We start from the raw sequence: 21784 nt of genomic DNA, 5'->3' as shown, positions 1-21784 counted from the left end.
AAATGTCTGTGCTGAATGTTAATCCTGCACTGACAGAGACAACTTTTGGAAATTCCTTTTACAGAATATCAGAAGGTGAGGATTTGCAGACAGAATTCTCAAACCAAATGTCAGGTGAAGAATGGCCAGAATCGCTCGATCGTCAGGACCTGAATATCATTGGCCTTTGAATCGAGAAGGAGAATGTTTCTCTGTTCTGTCTGCTTCAGAAAATTTTAAACATCAGTGTGACTTGAAAAGCACGAAACACACATGCAAATGAGAGCGTTCCAGTGCACTGACTGAGGAAAGAGCTTTGACCAGTTAGATAATCTAAAGAAACATTACAGGAGAGAAAGACCATATCTGTGCTGAGTGTGTGGACACCTCGGCTGATCAACAAACCTGGAGAAACACAAGGACGCCTGCACCACGGAGAAACCGTGGAAATGTGGGGACTGTGGGAAAGGATTCAGATCTCCATCCGAGCTGGAAATTCATCGACGCAGACACACTGGGGAGAGACCGTTCACCTGCTCTAAGTGTGGGAAGGGATTTACTAATTCATCTGATCTGCACACACACCAGCGAGTTCACACAGGAGAGAGGCCCTTCACCTGCTCTGTGTGTGGGAAAGGATTCTCTCGCTCATCCAACCTGTTAGAACACCAGAAAATTCACACTGGAAACAAGCCATTCACCTGTTCTGTTTGTGGAAAGGGATTCTCGTGGTCCTCCCACCTCCTGGTACACCAGCGGGTTCACACTGGGGAGAGGCCGTTCACCTGCTCTGAGTGTGGGAAGGGATTCACTCGGTCCTGTAAACTGCAGATGCACCAGCGATTTCATGCTAGTGAGAGGCCGTTCACCTGTTCTGAGTGTGGGAAGGGATTCATTTATTCATCTACCCTGCGAACACACCAGCGAGTTCACACTGGGGAGAGGCCGTTCACCTGCTCTGAATGTGGGAAGGGATTCACTCGGTCAGCCCACCTACAGACACACCAGCGAATTCACACCGGGGAGAGGCCATTCCCCTGCTCCGATTGTGGGAAGGGATTTACTCGGTTTTCCATCTTGAAAACTCACCAGCGAGTTCACAGTAGGGAGAAGCTATTCACCTGCTGTCAATGTGGAGAGGAATTCTCTCGGTTATCCATCCTGCAGACACACCAGCGAATTCACACAGGCGAGAAACCGTTCACGTGTTCTGACTGTGGGAAGAGATTCTTTCATTCATCCGCCCTGCTGAGACATCAGCGAGTTCACACCAAGGAGAGGCCATTCCCCTGCTCCGAGTGTGGGAAAGCATTCACGCAGTTATCCAATCTGCAAACACATCAACAAATTCACACCGGGGAGAGACCGTTCACCTGCTCTGTGTGTGGAAAGGGGTTCACTCGATTATCCCACCTGCGGACACACCAGCGAATCCACACTGGGGAGAGGCCGTTCCCCTGCTCTGAATGTGGGAAGGGATTCACTCGGTTATCCATCCTGAAGACACATCAGCGAGTTCACAAGTGATTGCAGGGGGTGGATTGTGCTGTTATTGCTGCTGTTAATCACAGTAAGAAGTCTCACAACACCAGGTTAAAGTTTGGACTTTAACCTGGTGTTGTGAGACTTTTCACTGTGCTTACCCCAGTCCAATGCCGGCATCTCCACATCATGTTAATCATAACCAGGACTCAACCATGTTCATTCTGATAGTTGGTGAAATGGGAGGGTTGGAGGGTTTCTTTCTGCTGGAGCCTCCCAACCTTTCTAAAGAGCAGTAACCTGAGCTGGGCTCAGTGTTCTGGTGTGGCCTCACCAGAGCTTTAGAAACTATCAGAATAACCTCCCTGCTTTTGTTTTCAATTCCTCAATTTCTGAAGCCCGAGATCCCAGATTTTCCAAACAGGAACATCAAACAGTTTTGCCAGAAAATAAAATGCATTTTAACAACATTCTTAAAATGGCAGAAGAAGATTTTGACCAGTGAAGGAAGGAGTTGTTGACACAAACAGAAGCTATTTTGAACTTGCTCTCTCCAAAAGAGAATCCAGAATGTTTGAGTCTGGGAAATGAAATTAAAAATGAAGCTCCAGCTACAACTGAGCAAGAAGAAGACATTTCAATGTGGAATTGAGTGGAATATTCTCTCTGGATTTAAACAATGGAGGAACTGCAAACGTGAAAGAAAATAAATTTCAAAATGTGAACTCTGTACAGACTGTTTTCAAAATAGAACTTGAAAATTCACAAATGAACAGCAATGAAGACTCTCCTTTTGCAGGAGGAACTTTGGATTATAATTATTGGAAGAAGAAAAGTTTCAGAAAAGACTGCAAGCAGTAATTTCCATCTTCAGTGGGCTGAATTCCTGGACATGGAACCCAGCAGTGTGCTGAGTATAAAGAAACTCTTGGGGTGAGGTAAAAAAATGGAACTAGATTTATATCATAAATCTTTATCGACTGTAGTATTCAATTTGTAGTGTTGTCTTTTTAAATTTTATTTAAACATACAGTAAAGTTTGTTTTTGTTTAAAAATGTGGAATCTTGTGATGTAATTCTTTCAGTTAATCACTGGGTGTTCGAATTTCTCTGCAAACATTAACAGTCCTGACCGGGATCGCAAAAATTCACACAAAGTGTTTCAAAACAAATCGAAGAAAAAGATGGTTTTTCTTCTTCAGTCCAAACGTTACACATGAAGAAACCCTCTTCTGGTATCTCCAATAATTTGTTGCTTCGAGCAATTCTTTTCATGGAACAATCAGATAATTGATGACTGAAAATGGAACTAATTGTATCCCTTTAAAGCAGGAGGGCGATCGCCCGGCACAGAGGGGAATCTGGGATTTCTCCCATAGACCAATTGACAGGGATTCTACCCTCCAACCACCTGAAGTGAATTCTTTACATGAATCATCCGTGCCAGTGCAGGTATCAACCTGCAGTTTGGCTGATCAGAAAATGCTTTGTTGCTGATTTTCCTTGTGTTAGGAAGTGACAATGCCAAGGCCAGATCTTGTTTCCTCCTTGATCGGGATGTAACCCGTGTCCACATCGCCACTTCATTCTTCCACTGGTTGTATGGTTCAGACTCCGAGAGCATCAGCAGGTAATCAGACCCTGACAATTCCCACTGCCTTTCAGTCATTTCTCACAAAAGCTGCTGGGATTGGAAGCTTCCGTCTGAAATATACTTTCTTTTAGTTTCCAACCTTCACCATTAGACAAGCATTTTCTGTTACCATGTTATAATCCTGACAGCCTTGGGGTGGAGTCAATCTTTATTTGGTCTAGATTTGTTCACAGAATCAAACATTACAGGTTCAACTCTGACTCCAAGCTATATTAGTGAGTCCCACTTCATACCTGCTCATTATAACTATCTAATCAGTGCCCTCCATCTGAATAAACTTAACCTCTATTGATATAATTAACAGCCACCGTCAGAGCATCCAAAAGGTCACTAATCGGTGTTACTGCCATAGTGTCTCAGCAGCTTGGGTGAACAAGCATTGGTGTGTCAGCGGGAGGGATGAGTGAGTGAATCCCTTCCCACACTCGGAGCAGATGAATGGCCTCGGCCCAGTGTGAATGCGTTGGTGTGTCAGCGGGAGGGATGAGTGAGTGAATCCCTTCCCACGCTCTGAGCAGATGAATGGCCTCGGCCCAGTGTGAATGCGTTGGTGTGTCAGCGGGAGGGATGAGTGAGTGAATCCCTTCCCACGCTCTGAGCAGGGGAACAGTCCCTCACCCATGTGAAAACGCTGGTGGTTCTGCAGGGTAGATGACTGAGTGAATCCCTTTCCACACACAAAACAGGTGAATGGTCTCTCCCCATTGTGAACCCGCTGGTGTGTCAGCAGGGCAGACGAATCGCTGAATTTCTTCCCACACTCAGAGCAGGTGAATGGCCTCTCGCTGATGTGAAGTCGCTGGTGATCCCTCAGGGTGGATGAATCACGAAATCCCCTTCCAAACTCAGAGCAGGTGAACGGTGTCTCCACAGTGTGGCTGCATCGAAGGGTTTCCAGCTTCGAGGGACAATTGAATCTCTTCCCACAGTCCCTACATTTCCATGGTCTGAGTGTCTTTGTAATCTCCAGGTTCAGATGAAGGTTTGACCCCACAGATAACACATAAATGGTCTTTCTCCTCACTGTGAATCCTTCAGTCTTTTCCAGGCTGTGTAACTGGTTAAAGTTCTTTCCACAGTCAGTTCACTGGAATACTCTCACTCGAGTGAATGTGTCTCAGTGATTTTCCAGTCACACTGATGTTTAAACAGTTTGAAGGAACAGACAAACATTTTCCATTCTAGTTTCAAATGTCGATGGTATTCAGATCCTAAATAATTGGGTGACTCTGTCAGATCCTAACGTCATGTTTGTTGAGATTTGTGTCTGTAAATTCTCCCCTTCTAATAGCCTGTGAAAGAAATTCACAAAAATCATTGCTGCCAGTCCAGGATAAAAACTCAGAACAGACAATTCTAGTTTCTGTGGAACATTCTTTCCTCTCATTCTTGAAAATTTGTAAATCTCCATCCCAAACACTCTCCCTCCATTCTCACTTTGCTGGACCTGAAATAGACATTGTCCTGAGGGTGCTGATTCATCCTAATCGACAGATCCATGCTGACTGTTTCATGTACAGGACACATATTCCTGAAATCTTCACACAGGCTTGTGTCCAAGCATATAAAAAATTTGCATATTTAGTGAACTAAAAATGTATGCAATATTCAGAACTCTATTACATGATTAGAGATACAGATGGGTGCAGAAGAACTTAACATGGGAGCAAGCAATCATGTTCTGGAACTCACTGACGATGAGAGTGGTGGAAGTGGAGACGACCAGTGATTTCAAAATAAAATTGGTCGGGCACTTGAAGGAATGAAACGTACTGGGGAACAGGGATATGGAGGAAAAATGGCACTGAGTGGATTCCCCGACAGAGACTTGGCACGGACTCAAGCTGCTGAATTGATTTATCTTGTGCTCTGCTGACTCTTTAACTGGAAAATATACAGTGTAGTTACAATACTATTCTGGAATTAAACAACATCAACTGTAATACAAATCCATAAATAACATACCTAATATGCACCATATAGTAAGAAGTCTCACAACACCAGGTTAAAGTCCAACAGGTTTATTTGGAATCACAAGCTTTCACAGCGCTGCCCCTTCATCAGGTGAGAAGGAGCAGCGCTCTGAAAGCTCGTGATTCCAAATAAACCTGTTGGACTTTAACCAGGTGTTGTGAGACTTCTTACTGTGCCCACCCCAGTCCAACACCGGCATCTCCACATCATATGCACCATATAACAACACCAGACATATCAATGTTTTTACGATCCTCATGGTCAACTTATAATAAACAAATTCCCACAAATCCCAAGGGAATAAACTGAAAGACAATGTTTTATTTATTAAATTTTTACTTTAAAAAATAATCTAAAATTATCATCACTGAATCATTCATTAAGAAACAGTATTTGAATAGACAGGATAAATTACACTTTAAAAAGCTCAGACAATAAAAACAGGTTCCACAAAATCACAAACATTTTCCCCCTCAGCATATTTAGCTCTAATTCCAGTTCCAGAGAATTTCTCTGTCTCTGTATTTCCCAGGGGACGAAAGAAAGTATTTTCCTCACAGATGTTGGCCAGAGGAGAAAGTTTGAGTCTGTGGTGAAGTTTGAGTCTGTGTGTGAAGCTACAAACAGAAGCTGAGCTGTTTCAAATCAAACTGCGGGACTTGGAAGAAAATGATGGGAAGAGATTTTGCAATCCTCCCATGCAGCGTACTCCAGACTGTCACCACCCTCTGGGTAAACAGGTTTTCCTCACATTCCCCCGAAACCTCCTGCCCCTCACCTTGAACCTATTTCGCCTTGTGACTGACCCTTCAATTAAGGGGAATAGCTGCTCTTTATCCACTCTGTCCGTGTATCTCATAATCTTGTACACCTCGATCAGGTCGCCCCTCAGTTTTCTCTGCTCCAACGAAAACAAGCCAAGCCTACCCAACCTTGCTTCATAACTTAAATGTTCTATCCCAGGTAGTATCCTGGTAAATATCTTCTGCATCCCCTGCATTGCAATCACATCCTTCCGAGAATGTGGCGACCTGAACTGCACACGGTACTCAAGCCTCACCAAAGTTCTGCACAGTTCCAACATGAGTTCCCTGCTTTTGCAACCTATGTCATGATTAACAAAGTGAAGTGTCACGTATGCCCTTTTCACCACCCTACTAACATACCCTTCCTCTTTCAGACATCTGTGGACAAACACGCCAAGTTCCCTTCGTTCCACAGAACACAAACTACCAAACTTGATGGTCACGTTCTTAACGAGGTCAACACGTTGATTATCAGCCTGTAAATCCTTTCGGTATTGCTGATGGCAGGTGATGGGAACGGAACAGATACCTGGTCAACAATACTGCAGAAGTCAATGACAGACCGCTGGAGTACTTTGAAATCACAGAGCGATCAAATGGACATCCATGGTCACCAATGCCCTCTTCGGGCATGGTAACTGGAAGAGGAGGAGGTGGACGACACAAGAGGCTTAGAGAGTGGACTCTATAAATCAATGTCACTCGGCAATCTGGATAACCAGGTTTGCGCAACGTTTCTCATCAGTAAACAAACCTTCTTAAAAATAACGGTGTCCAATGATCCTTATTTGTTAACCAACAAAACCACAGTCTTCCATTATAAGTTAATGTATGTACTTGAAACTTTGATTAAATTAACCCGCCAGGCCTGCTTCGATAGCACCTTCGAAATCCGGAATCTCTTTCATTTCTAAGGAGAAGAGGAACAGATGCACGAAAACATCACATTCTGCGGCACCACTTCAAGCCACACACCATCCTCATTTTGAACCATATCGCCGTTCCTTGCGTCAACATTCTGGAAATCGTTTTCTGCTTAGGATTACTGGCAGAGGACAACCAATTAGAAAAGTATGGAAGGAGAAATGAAAGAAAGTGAGACATTACGAGTGCGAAATACAAAGCCAACTGATGGGGGGAGGACAGAAAGGAAGAGATTCAGAAATGACACAGAATGCACTGTTCTTTCAATTCATTTATATTTCCCTAGCGTGTGTTTACATAGTTGAATTGTTTGAAAACACGTCTCTCAATAAAAGACCGCTGGAGTCTGCCCATCGACAACCTTGCACTTGCGGACAGTGTCACGTACCCTGAGTCACCGTCAGAGGGCGCAGTCGTCACATGTTTCTCCAAACTTGAAATGACACGGGCAATGTCTCTGATACCATTGACATACCGTTGCTATTGGCAACAAAGCCCGCAGTCTATTTTTTCTGCTCTGTGTCGCCCCCTCTCTCTGGCCTACCTCACGTGTCCTGCATTACTAAATGAGCGGCACGGTGGCACAGTGGTTATCATTGTTGCCTTACAGCGCAAGGAACCCAGATACAATTCCGGCCTTGGATGACTGTCTGTGCGGAGTTTGCACGTTCTCTCCGTGTCTACCTGGGTATTCTCCAGATGCTACGGTTTCCTCCCACAGTCCAAAAATTTGCAGGTTAGGTGCATTGGTCATGCTAAATTGCCCCTTAGTGTTACGGGGATTTTTTCCGAACTGTAGAGTCATAGACTCGGGGAGAAGGAAGCAGAACCACAACCGACCTCTCCTCATCAATTTTCTCACTTCTCACTTAGCGTTTCCTTCCCAATTGAAAGTAAAGAATATGCTGTTCTCCTGACCGCTGTAACTCAGGCATTGCCATTATTCAAATGATATGAACTCTTTTTAAAAATTATTAATTGGGCGTCGGTGACAAGACAATATTTCTGTCCATCACCTTTTGTCCTCGAACCGGGCTGGGATATTTGAGAATTCGTTATATTGTTGTTATTCTGCAATCACACACATTCCAGGCCTCGCTAGGATGGCATATTTCCTTCCACAAAGTGCATTAGTGAACTAGGTGGATTTGCAGTGAAAGCGTTCCAGCACCATCAATGCGACTAGCTTTCAATATCAATTCATCACATTTAAATTTAACCTTGACTTTTCTAAATTTAAATTTTGACCATTTTTCTCCAAAATCGAATTGAAATATAACGATTTGATATGGTGGGAATTGAACTAATTTTCCCAAAGCATTATTCTGGGCCCTTGAACTACTTGTCCAGTGACCCCCATGTTGATAATAATTAATAAGAAAAAGCGCAAGTTCTTAAAGTTGACTCTTCCCAGTACATTATATCAGAATGGGATCACAACCACACAGTGCATCGGGTTGTCTCTGAGTGGACCTTTGAAGAAACGGCAATGTCACAATTAGCTGCACCAACCCTGCTGATTTCAGACAGTAAGAAGTCTCACAACACCAGGTTAAAGTCCAGCAGGTTTATTTGGTAGCAAATACCATAAGCTTTCGGAGCACAGCTCCTTCGTCAGATGGAGTGGATATCTGTTCTCCAACAGTGCATGGCCAGCTTTCAGGACAGCACCCACAGTACACACTTTACATTATCTCAGGAATAATATACAGGCAACTAGACTTCATTGATTGATTTCTCTGTACCTTCAGTAAAACAAAGAAGATTGCATGGTATTCACAGCCCATCCACCGATATCTCAACATTCGAACATAAAAATTAGGCTGCCTGCAAATCTGCTCTAACATTCAGTCAGATTACAGTTCATCTGATTTTCCGTTTAAATCCACTTTTCTGCCTTGATCTTCTTGAACCGTGGCATACATTTTCGTTAAAATGTTGAATTTCACTCAGTTTTAAAATTATTCAGTGGCCCACAGCCTCCACCGTTCTCTGGACTCTCACTGAGACTCAGGCACTAATGCTTGGATGCTAAAATTAAGAGAATGTGCACAGAACATTGATTGGAAATCCACCAAATGTATCAACACTCCTTGCTCCTCCGTTCCAATAACAAAATGAAGGTTTTTTTCTTGACATCCCGTTTCCAAAGCGGAACAATTCGCCCAACAGGGACACCGAATGTAGTACAGGTTGGGGAGCTTCTATTCACTGATAGTCATCTGAGCAATTACCAATCTCAGGGTGCCACTGGCGAGACACGGAACTGACGCATGAGCCTCTGAGAAATGTCGTCAGATTATTAAGGGTGGGGATTTAGAATGGGTGTCTTCAAATAACCAATTCCGCCTTCACAGAGCGGACAGAGACAATGAAGATACTCGTCATTTGGATTGTGTGGGGGGCATTTCTAACAGGTATTTCTGGGCATCACGTTAGTTTTCTCATTTCCAAAACTTGGGTTGAATCTTACTGTTGAGTGCACGTCACTCTTTTCTTTATCTATTTGAACATATTTTCCAGGTCTGACCCATGGAGATTCTGTCACTCAGCCGCTGTCCTCAGATGTTAAGCCAGAAGGAGACGTGGTGACATTAAACTGCAACTATGATACTGCAGAAACCAACTATTATTTATACTGGTATCGACAGCATCCAGACTCCCAGCCCGAGTACATACTGTGGAAGTACTCGGGGGGTAATGAATATAAAGCAGATTTTGCTAAAATCCGTTTCTCGACTGACCTCAAAATCCCGAAGAAATCCATCAGTTTGACTATCTCGGATCTGCAGTTGTCTGACGCGGCCGTGTATTACTGCGCTTTCAGCCTCACAGTGATGGAAAGCAGCCTGAGTCCTGTACAAAAACTGTCTCAGCAGGATAAGTCAGAGCTCCTCGCTGCTGTCTAGAACTTCTGGCAGATGCAGCCACAATGAGCAGCGGCGCTGTCAGCCGCTCAAACACAAACCGACAGGAAACCATATTCACCTCGGATCAACTGTCACCCAACTGTTTCCAGGAGAGGCCGAGAAAACAAACTGCAGAACCGTTTTAGGCCGACAAGTCCATCACATAATGAATGTGTCAATTAAATCGTCCCTTCTGCTGCTAATCAACTCTGTATTCCTCTAAAATCAGACCTGGGTGATAAAATCCCAAACATCCGTCAAACCTGGCCGTGAAGCGCCACACACACAGCAGACGGACAGTTCTCCATGTTTGTGTGACGTCCTCTGATCCGGAAGTCCCTCTTTGTCCTTTTCTTATTTTTCCATGCCTGCTTACCATATTGAACACCATTCGCTCCATCTCCCTTTTCAGTTTCTGTGGGCCTTTGAGGGTGAGCTGTTCATAGCGTTTATTTGATCACTATTGCTATATTCGAGAGAGCTTGCACACCCTGAACACATTGCATAATGTTGTGACTTTGATTTCTCAAACAAATCCGAGCAGCCAATTTCCACATCTCCCTGACTGTCTCCACCTGATACCAGGGTAGCATTAAACTTCTTATCATATCTGGCTTGTTCACCTGTTTGTCGCTGCTCCGTGATTCTGTAAATCAGATGAATATTTGAATACTGTTTGGGAAACATTGTGAAATTCAATTGAATGATCAAAGTCAATGAGTTCTGAAATCTGTTCATTTTTCATAAACTGTTTCTGACCCAACAGCACAGTCTGATCAAATAAAACCTGAGAACTGGTCTTGGGCCAAAGGCTCCAGAAATCTAAAAGGGGAGATGAGGAAGAGTTGTTTAATGTTACAGAGAGGCATGGAAACAGCTTCAAAACACTAAGTCAACGAAATAGTTCAAATAGATTTATAAAGGCGAGTTTAATTATGAACGCGAGTTAAAACCAACTAATACAATTCCGCAAGTGTCCCTCACCTCTTCTTATGGGGGGTTATATTTTGTTCTTTTCGGAAGATTCATGTGACTCTCACTGAGTTTAATTCTTGTCCCTATTTATCGGTGTGACAGCGCCATCTTCTGGCCAACAACTGGAACTCCCATTCTGGGGGGTTTCGGACTGGATCCGCTCTATCTCTGTATCAGTGTGTGCTCCATCGCACGGAAATACACGGCAGGGACCTGGGTGTGCAAGTCCACAGATCTTTGAAGGTGACGTCACAGGTGGAGAAGGTGGTGAAGAAGGCATATGGCATGCTTGCCTTTATAGGACGGGGCATAGAGTATAAGAGTTGGGGTCTGATGTTGCAGATGTATAGAACGTTGGTTCGGCCGCATTTGGAATACTGCGTCCAGTTCTGGTCGCCACACTACCAGAAAGACGTGGAGGCTTTGGAGAGAGTACAGAGGAGGTTTACCAGGATGTTGCCTGGTATGGAGGGGCTTGGTTATGAGGAGAGATTGGGGAAACTGGGGTTGTTCTCCTTGGAAAGACGGAGGATGAGGGGAGACTTAATAGAGGTGTATAAAATTATGAAAGGCATAGATAGGGTGAACGGTGGGAAGCTTTTCCCGGGTCGGTGGTGACGTTCACGAGGGGTCATAGGTTCAAGGTGAAGGGGGGGGGAGGTTTAACACAGATATCAGAAGGACATATTTCACACAGAGGGTCGTGGGGGCCTGGAATGTGTTGCCGGGCAAGGTGGTGGAGGCGGACACACTGGGAACGTTTAAGACTTATCTAGACAGCTATATGAACGGAGTGGGAATGGAGGGATACAAAAGAGTGGTCTAGTCTGGACCAGGGAGCGGCGCGGGCTAATTGTTCCTTGTTTCTCGTTTCAAGGCTTCATTCTATGATCATCTTGCTGGTGCCAGTACAGAGCGAGACTGCGGATAGTTGGGAACCTGTCTCGGGGGCAGGGAATTCATATCGTGTTCGTGGAAGTGGAAATGACTAGGGTTGGGAAGCATTTTCCGATCGGGGCCATTGTGATCTCCTGGACTCGTTTCGATCGCCTCAGGGGGTCGGAGAGGAATTTCCCAGATTTTTTTCCCCATATTGGCCCTGGGGTTTTTCACTCTGGGTTTTCGCCTCTCCCTGGAGATCACATGGTCTGGAATGGGGGGGTAGGGGTGAGTTAATAGGTTGTAATGAACAAAGCATCGTAGCTGTGAGGGACAGCTCGGTGGATAGGATTTTGGTATGTAGGTAGGCTGGAAAATTGGGCGGGGATCCTGGATTCAGGATTCAATCCTGGACCGGGGAGCGGCGCGGGCTTGGAGGGCCGAAGGGCCTGTTCCTGTGCTGTATTGTTCTTTGTTCTTTGTTCTTATCCGACAGAAGAGCCCCCGCGAGATATAAAGGAACTGTTTCATTTCCCTTCTGTAAATCTGCAGAAAACCTCCGTTTGGGGACCTTTCGTAACCCCCTAAGCTATATTTCTTCAGCAAATGTCTCGGAGCTTCCCCGGAATACTGCATGTACCAGGGTAGAGTTGGGGTAGTGTAAGTTATCAAGTAACGGCAGTCCAGTCCACACTGTCCTTCCCGAATTGTTAATTTGAAATGAGCCTGGAACACTGAAGTTTTGCCACTCATTCCTGTCACACAAATACAGATTGGCTCAAAAGTCAGGGTTTAAAAATAACCACTGGATGACATGGTTACCATTTAATAATGGACCCGCCGGGCAGCAAGATCATTATAATCAGTAAGGAGCATGGAGAACACATGGTTTCCGTGTATACATCTCGATGCAAAGTAACAAAATGCTCTAATTCTGCTGATGATTCCAATCTAGTGTAAAGGGTAGCCCCTGTTATAATCTGGGTTTTTTTTTTGAGAAACTGAGGGGCATTTCCCTGAGACAGGATTGGCTACTCTGCCGGAACTGATGGATATTCCCTGCCAATAAATGAGAGCTGTAAAGAATCGCATTTTCTGGTTCCTTCTGTGTCTTATGCGACTTTCCTCATAACTCTGTCTCATTGCTTCCGTCTCTCTGTTATACCAACCTCTCATTTTTTGTAAACCTCCTTATCGCTATCAAATGACTGGAAATTAATTCAAATAATTCAAGCGGTGACAACAGAGTTTGACAAACTCGACAAACAAAGCTACCCGAAACCACCAGCAGGTGGCGTGACTTACCGTCGTTGCGGAGTTTTCACATTGCTACCTGAAAATCAATGTGCCCTTTCTATTTGTCTCATTTAATGAATTCGTCATTAGTAGAGACCATGAGACTGGCGGTGTAAATAAGAAGTAGAAAGCTAAAGTTGGCGACATACATTTAAGGTCACGTGTGTTCTCTGCTCTTGGATTGTTTGGAAATAGATAATGTTCACCGGATTTAAGCAGTGATCCTTCCTTGTTGATCAGCCCCACTACTCGCCATCAGCAATTGCTGAAGCGATTCATTCCGCTGCTGTCTGCACCCGGGCAAAGACGGTGAAAGCAAAAGTAGTGGACCAGACCTTGGCTTCATTTCGCGTTTTATCGACAGTCATCGAATGGAGCAGCACCACCTTATCCTCACTGCTCACATCCGCACAGCGAAGTGTGTAAACCACCAAGGGAATCCTGCAACTCCATAATATTTGCAGATCGTGCGATGGGCCATTCACCCCATCATGCGTGCTTGGCTGTCATTAATTGGTACAGTGGCGTCACAGTGGTTAGCACTGCTGCCTCATAATTCCAGGGATCCGGGTTCAGTTCCAGGCTACGTGGAGTTTGCAGATGCTCCCAGTGTCTGTGTGGGGTGCCCCTTTTCCTCCGACAGTTCAATGATGTGCAGGTTAGATGCGTTCAGCATTCCAACTTGTCAAATATTTGTGGGTTAGAATAAATCGCCACGATAAATCTGTGGGGTTACGGTGATGGAGCAGGAGAGGACCAGGAAAATATACTCTGTCGGAGAGTCACTGCAGACTCGAAGAGCCTGATGGCCTCCTTTTGCACTGTATGGATTCGAAGACAATTATTGATCTTTTCATCAACTGCATTCCCTAAACTCCATATTCCTTATGCAAACGTAATTGGAGCAGCGCTGGTAAGCTTACTTCCAGCAATGTAGCTCAAACAGACATGAGAGTTTATTTATTGAATTTTCAGTCATCTACCTGAATCACTCAAACATTCTGGTTCACTGTGTACCATTCAGGATACCTGTCACTGAATCAAGTGGTTAGCTGATTTCCGTCAAACACTTACTCATCTCGAACCTCTTAATGAGGAAGTATGATCTGTATTGCTGAACGTTCCCCTCCAGTTATTTCTCGGATCTGATCTGCTTTCTTCCCGACTACAAGATACAATAGCAAATCTTCCCTTGTTGGTGTTTCTTCCAACATTTCGGATGATACAAGCATCTAAAACCAGTCGTAGAAGCTATTCGGTTACCTCCTTTACCGATTTCTTGCATAGAAATAATACGAGACAATATAAATCTCCATTACTATTGTTGCATAATTTGTCTGCATATTTCTTCCACTACCTTCCTTCCCGGTGCAGAGACATGGTGAGGGACACAATAAGTTCAGAGATAGGGTTGTCGAGGTGAAGAGCTATAGAGTGACACGAAGATGTACAGATTCCGAAAGATACTGAGAAAGAAACTCCTGATATTGAGTTTGATGTAACGGTTAAAATGCACTCAGTGTAAACGTTTGCATCCCATCTTCTGATTCTGATTCGCACGCTGTCTCTCAAAGGCAATAAAGAAAGACTTCCATTTATATACCGCCGTTCATGACATCAGGACTTCACAAAGAGCTTTACACCCAAAGAAGTCTTCGAATTTTCATCACTGTCTTAATATAGGAGACGTGGCAGTTAATAGGCTCGCTTCAAACTCCACAAAGAACAAAGTGATAATCAGGTCATCGATTTTAGTGATATAGATTGGAGGGCTGATGGAAAGTGACATCTGTCAGAAAACCTGTCATTCTGTCATCTAAGTTGCCATTTCCGCTCTTCGGTCGCACAGAAAAACATTCAAGTTCTCATTTCAGGTTTTGGCTCATTTAGTTCCACTGTTGAGGTGGAGGGTGGGTGATGCAGGCTTTATAAACCTATTACTAAGGGTCCGAAGCTGTGTTGCTGCTGTGTTCTGTATTCTGATATTATGCATCATTTTCTCTTTTTGACATCGATATTCATTCTTCTCATTCAGGCCAGTGAGGAAATGGAGGCAGTGTTTCAGGATCCACCGAGCATCAGAGTGAGTTACGGAGACAGTGTGAAGCTAAACTGCAATTGTTCGACATCACATACTTCTACTGCTTTCTTCTGGTATATTCAGCACCCAGAGAAACACCCTCAATATCTATTGGAAAAAAGGAGTACTGGAAAAAATGTGACTGCCTTTGGGAAGCGGCTGCTTTATGCTACCTTAGATAACACAGCAAGAACTGTTCCTTTAAGCATTCACTATGCGCAGTTCTCTGACAGTGCGGTGTATTCCTGTGTACTGGGACACACAGCGTTACCAGGTCAGTAGAGACCCGTACAAAAAATGCTCCTTCTTTCTAATATGACGTTTTGACTCCACACAAGTTGTGATATTTTGCAACTGCCGCAGCAATGTGATGTACATTCTATTAACTACATTCAACAGTTAAATTTGTCTGTATCTGGTTCACTATCTCGTCGGTTGGGCTTTCTCCACCTGCTCAGACTCTTTTCGCAAATCCCTTTATGTGGTTCCCGCATGCCTGACTGCTCGGTTTGTCACTCTCTCTCGCTCGCTCGCTCCCTCATTCTCAGTTTTCTTTTCTCACATTCCCGTTTATATCACCTCCATCAGACGCATTGCACTCGGTCTCATCTCCCGTTGATATGCAATGGTATTAATTATCTCCGAGTATTATCATCCTCTGGGTTGGCATTTGACAGAAGCTGAGCTGAATTATTGTGTGTGTGTGCGTGTGTGTGTGTGTGTGTGTGTGTGTGTGTCTGTCTGTCTGTCTGTCTATGTGTTGTGCGTGTGCGTGTGTGTGTGTGTGTGTCTGTCTGTCTGTCTGTCTATGTGTTGTGCGTGTGTGTGTCCCTCTTTCTCTTTCTATTCTTTCTGTCTATCGTTTTCTTTAGTTCTCCCTCTCGATTTTCGCTCTGTTGTTCTCTCAGCTGGACTTATGTCGTGCTCAACGGTTTGCAACTGTAACAAAATTAATTTTCTCTTAACCACACCCACTGATCCAATACATTAGTGCCTAACGGTATTAGATTGCAGTTTACTGGATCAATATTTCTCCTCAAATCGGTGACACGGTTTCTCAGCCAGTTTTTATTTTATATTGTCCCACAAATCTTTCTATTGGTAACATCAATTTCTGACACTATGATCACTATTGCTGAGATTTTCTACTTCACCCACCTCCTTCCACATGGAATACAATCACAGAATCATTACAGCACATCCAAGCTTTCGGCCCTTCCATTCCAGGCTAGCTCCTTGCAATAACAATTTACCTATATTCACGAGCCGACAGTTCCTAATAACTGTGGAATTTCATTTCATTCAGCTGTTAATGTTATTGCTCTTTGAAAACCATGTGCTCATCGGTCTTTGCCACCAATTAATTTAACTGTAGAATTAAATCTACCATCCTACCTGCGCCCCGTATCCTTTGACTCCGTTGTAGATCAGAAACATGTCCAATTCAGCATTCGATCTTTGGAAGGCCACAAAAAAAATCTGAGAGAAGAAATTCCTCCTAATCTCTGCTAAATTGGAGGCCTCTTATTTTGAAATTGTGCCACAAGTTCTCCTTTCTCCAATCTCCACATCTATGTTGTCAAACACGCTGAGAAAAAGTTATGTTTCCAAATGTTCGTCTCTCATTGATCTATATTCAAGTGTATGTCGGCACTTCTAACTAAACATATTGCCATAATTCAAACATTTGTTCCCTGGAAATAACGTAATGAATCTTCCCCGAACAGCTTCCATGCACGTATAACCCTTCTTAAATCAGGACACGAAAATTGTGTTGAGGTATGATTTCACCAAAACTCTGTATAGTCAGAACATTTTGTTTGCCTTCCTAAATATGTACCGTATCTGCAATGCTAACGTGTTGTGATTTATATACGTATGTACCTCGGTAACGTGCAGTCTGTAGTCTCTCCCAAAATAGTCTTATTTTCTATTCAAACCAGTAATCTGGACAATCTCATTTTTGCCCCATTTGCCTCAGGGACAAATGTCAATGTAACCTAATTTTTGGTGATAAACAATGGTTACTCCCCCGAAGTTCAGTGCTAGCATCACTGTTCTGCACTATATATGTTCCGTGTTCTTGTCATGTTGATTGAAATTTCTAAATATTTCGAATTGTGTCACAGATTGAGAATTGGACCTTTTCGTGCAAATGGACCGGTGCAGGCTAGCAGAATTGGTAAATGAGTGAAAGCTGGAATTTAAGGTGATGCATCTTGACAAAAGGCGTTAACGAGGGCTGATATATGTCAATGCATGGAAGGGGTTCCAATGAAGGAGGTTGCTTTGCCCTAGATCATGCCACGTTCCATCTTTGTTATTCCAAATGTCGTCCTCAGTTGACTGTGTGAATTCGTTTTCTGCTTTGTCCACTATCCAGGAGCGCAACTCCCTCTGCACTCTCATTTTGTTTTACTTTTATGCCTTTGTTCCATTCCCTAAAGGATAAATCCTTCAGATTGGCACAAGGGGTTTCAACACGAGGAGCCAGGAAACAAACCAGAACGCAACTACGATTTGTTAAGAACTGGGAAAAATTTAGATTCGGAATCAACTTATTAAAACAAAAGAAAATTGGGTAATATAAATTTTAAAAAAGAAATTTATGAGGACAGCTGGAAGAAGGGGGTACTAGTAAGTGAATTAACATGCCAGTCAGAGAAGCAAGGGTCTACATATATGATTGGGGGAATACAATCGGGCGTGGAAGAGGTAACTTCAATGTGATCGTTCAGGGAATTGGAACTTATATGCTCTAGATGCTCATACAGTTGTATAATATTGGTTGCTGTTTGGCAATAAGGGGCATGTCAGATTTCAGGAAAAGTTGGTTGTTGGGAAAAAAGGGGTTACTTCATGTTAACGTCCGTATTTATAGCCATTAATGTGGTTACGTGCACTGTATTAGTGTTTTATCGTCATGCTTGTCATGCGCTTTTCTTTTTATGTTAATAAATGTTCTTTATTAAATGATCGCAGCAAGACTTGACTGTTCCTCCCGGGTTTGCATATCGTACTTAATGGACACCAAATTGAAATATAAACCATTAAGCACCAGTGTTCCAAGTTACACCTCTAGGTTCTGGGATACCCTCGTATTTCACATTAGCAGGGTACATAACAGATGTGTATTAGAGGCAGACAATGTGTGAGAATTGCGAAGATTAAGAAGCCACTTGGTTGAAACCTTGAAGATCCTGAGGGCTGTGACCGGCTGATTTTCTTCCTGATGGCCTTAATGTGTGGAATGTTTTCTCAAAGAAAGAGTACCTGCTTTTAAACTAGTTCAATGATTCATGCAAGGACAAATCACCAAATAATGTTTCTCACTGATTTATTTTAGCACTTCACTTCTGACCTACGAGGTCACTTGATACTATCCTTTTTGTATCCGGAGGCAGGAACTGCGAGAGAGACGGGGTGAAAATTGAATGGTATGGGTATATAGTGTCTGGATTCAGACCATGAGAAGTTCTCAGTGACGTGTTTCAACTCCTGTTTGAAGTTGACAGCGTGAATAATCAGAAGCTATTTCTCCATCCAGATAGTGTGAAGGATGAGAGTTTTAGATTAACGAAGAACGACTGGGATGATGAGAAATAGCTGCGCTCAAATTGTTGATAATTTTGGATTTCACTATGTGATCGCTGTGGTTATTCAATTGTTGAACATGTTCAGGATTGATGTTGATGGATTTTGGGGCACTGAATGGCTTAAGGAATAAAGGTACCGAGCAGATTTATTGTTTCATGAAAAAGATTGGTCCCAAACATGTTAAATGACAGCACTGATTGGAGGAGCCGAGTGGCCTCTCTTCTCCCGATTCTTATTTTCTTAAGAGGAAATCTCTAAGGAAGGATGGAAACAGAATGGAAGGGACAGGTTACATTAGCCTGGTGACCAGAAAGCAGCTGCCATCTTTATATGTGATACAACTTTCTTCAATTGCCACCTCAGTGGAATAAAAGGGAAACTCGTGGTAGTTTTCTTACAGAGCTGCTGAAGACCAATTTCACCGTACAAGTCAAGGCGAAAAATTCTGTGATAAAAATATACATTTCGATTTGTAATTTAAACCAAACCTTTTGGATTTTCTACTTTACTATGCTTACAACGAGACTGCCAATATATATTGCTGCATGTTTCAATTCTTCTCGGAATTTCCTCTGCGTCACTGCATAAATACACGTGTTAGTGCAACAGCTCAGCAGCTGCAGCATGTTTCCACTTTCTTGGCGAATAAATTTTGGGTCATTGAAATTGGATCCTCCGAAATATGCTTCATTTGTAATTTTCACATAGAGGAAATCCAAAACGTATGTCATCCACAACAGAATGAAACTTCCTGAGATGGCGAAGAGTAAAACAACAGATTTCTTCCTGTTCTTCATTTCTGGATCACTCTGATTATCTGCACTGCTGTGAGCCCGGAGTCGACGGCGGGATCTACTAGCCGCCAGGATGTGTCTGACGGTCAGTGCATTAAACAACAAAATCAGAAGGAATGGCAGAATGGGATTTAATATACGTGCAAACCAATCATAGGCTGTCCATGAGAAGGAAGTGTAGAAAGCTGACTTTATATTACAAAACCATGGCACATTGTTCATTATATAGAGCGGTTCATACATAAAATACCAGGGAATGCTTTTTAAACAACTCAACAAACAGACCATTCCAATCACCACAGCTGCTGTTTTCTCGGTGCAATAGTTTGCTTGCAGTTTCTGGCAGCAAATGGCTACATAACGATCAAAGGTGAAAACGACGGTTAACCAGACAGAACTCTCCGTGGCTGCATAGATTATCACAGTACTCAGAGTACAGGCTGGAGTCAACGACAAAAAACTTACTGGAAAATAAATGCCAATAATCCGGTTGAAGATCACAGCGGTGACAACGACAAGGAGATCCGTCACTGCCATGGAAACCAGATATCGAGTGATGCATTTGGAGAGACCACACCTTCCTCGGGAGAGGATCACAATCGCCATCAAGTTAACTGAGAGCAAAAGCAAAATTAAAGTTGTAAATTTATTCAACAAATTCCAAGCACACGCATGGGTGCTGCGGGTTTTTTTGTGACACTTTTGCTGGTTTATCTTCGTTATGGAAGACAGCTATTCTTGGCTTTTCAAGGTTAATTATATTTCAAAAAGAGCTACAAGGGCAGACTCCATTTATGTCGCAAATTTAACGCAAAGGGTGTCTCAAGTCGCTTCACAGGAAAGCAATGCAGCAAAATTTGACACCTAATAACATGAGGCGATATTAAGTTAAATGCTGAATAACTTGACAATGAGATACACTTAAGGAAACTATATAATGAGCAGAGTGAGGAAGAATGGCAATGGCAGCAATTGCAATGTTTGGGACCGAAAGGCTGTAGATCTCCGGGTTGCATGTAAAATTCGGCATTCAAGCTTTGGACCATGTAGCAGATAAGCAGAATATCCTGTAAATACGCTTGACATATTAGTTACACCTGCGTGGTTAAAATGTATAATGTGATAAGGATTTGGTTTGGCTTGTTAGGATTCCACGGGAATATATTCAGTAAGTATGATGTGTCAAATTAACACAATTTAAGGAGCATCAGATGTGTTTTAATCAGAAATCCCGCTTGCTGGGAAAATACATTTCCAATCTGTTGAGCAATGACACTAATTGTTCCGTAATGAGAAGTGAAAAAAAGGATATATATTGTCTGGAGTTTCGAAGAGTAAAGGCGATCTTGTTGAAACAAACAAACTTCTCGAAAGGCTTGACAGAGTAAATACTGGAAGGTTGTGCCCGCTGATTTTGGAATCATGCCCAAAGATTGTATTGCTGGAAATGTTTTCTCACGTTTCCCCCTGTAGCTGAATGCCCAGGAACTATAGGTTACAAAGATATGAAAAACCTTGCCTCGGTATATGCATGCTGGCAAGAACAGCCACAGAGTATTGAATGTGTCAGAGACTTAATGAGCAAGGCTTACGTTTAAGTAAAATACATATTTCAGTGATGAAAAGACGGGCTACCACTGAGCAATAATGTTTTAGAAGAAACCTGGAAACAATTATGTCATGTTCTTTATTACCATAATGAGCGCTAACTTCATAAATCAATCATAGAAATCATAGGAACATAGAAACCCTACAGTGCAGAAGGAGGCCATTCGGCCCATCGAGTCTGCACCGACCACAATCCCACCCAGGCCCTACCCCCACATATTTTACCCACTAATCCCTCTAACCTACACATCCCAGGACTCTAAGGGGCAATTTTTTAACCTGGCCAATCAACCTAACCCGCACATCTTTGGACTTTCATTAACTCATTAAATCATTAACTTGACGCATCAATGATGCGTCAAGTTAATGATTTAGTACCACGACTTACCTGGAACTCCAATGGCAGCAAGAATTGGATAGTAAATGGCATAAACTACACCAGATATTCGCCCGTGCATTCTGTATGAGAAAAGATGACAGTTAAACACAAAGATTCTCTGTTACAAAGTCACAGGCACCCACATTAATACTGTTGGAAATCTACAGGGACGCAATTAATTTCCAACATTATTTACACTTACTTGAACAAACAGATTCAGCATTCATTTTCCATGTTCATTCTGGGAGGGGTTAGAATATTGCGATATTCCAGGGAGGGGACGATCTAGTCTTTATGTCTCCTGCCGCCTGGGTAATTTTGAGTTGAATTACTTAATACTTGGGCAAAAGTAACGGATGCTTATCATGTGAAATGTTCATTATAATGATACAGCTAAAAAATATTACAGCCACGAGGCAGCAGGCAGCATAGCTCAGTGACATTAGAA

At 43.0% G+C, this 21784-nt stretch overlaps 1 protein-coding gene across 1 annotated transcript in view; it reads left to right on the top strand.

Moving 5' to 3' along the window:
* Positions 1-375: 375 nt before the first annotated feature.
* The window catches only part of LOC144483171 (uncharacterized), a gene marked incomplete at its 5' end in the record, with an annotated part of 182667 nt that continues 161258 nt past the window's right edge, over positions 376-21784 (top strand). Inside the window, one exon of the mRNA XM_078201967.1 lies at positions 376-1427. Coding sequence (XP_078058093.1) covers positions 376-1427 — 1052 coding nt within the window. The remainder of the gene's footprint in view (positions 1428-21784) is intronic.

This window comes from Mustelus asterias, unplaced genomic scaffold (genome assembly GCF_964213995.1).
Source record: "Mustelus asterias unplaced genomic scaffold, sMusAst1.hap1.1 HAP1_SCAFFOLD_47, whole genome shotgun sequence".
Lineage (NCBI taxonomy): Eukaryota > Metazoa > Chordata > Chondrichthyes > Carcharhiniformes > Triakidae > Mustelus > Mustelus asterias.
This window is presented reverse-complemented; position numbering and strand designations above follow the sequence as displayed.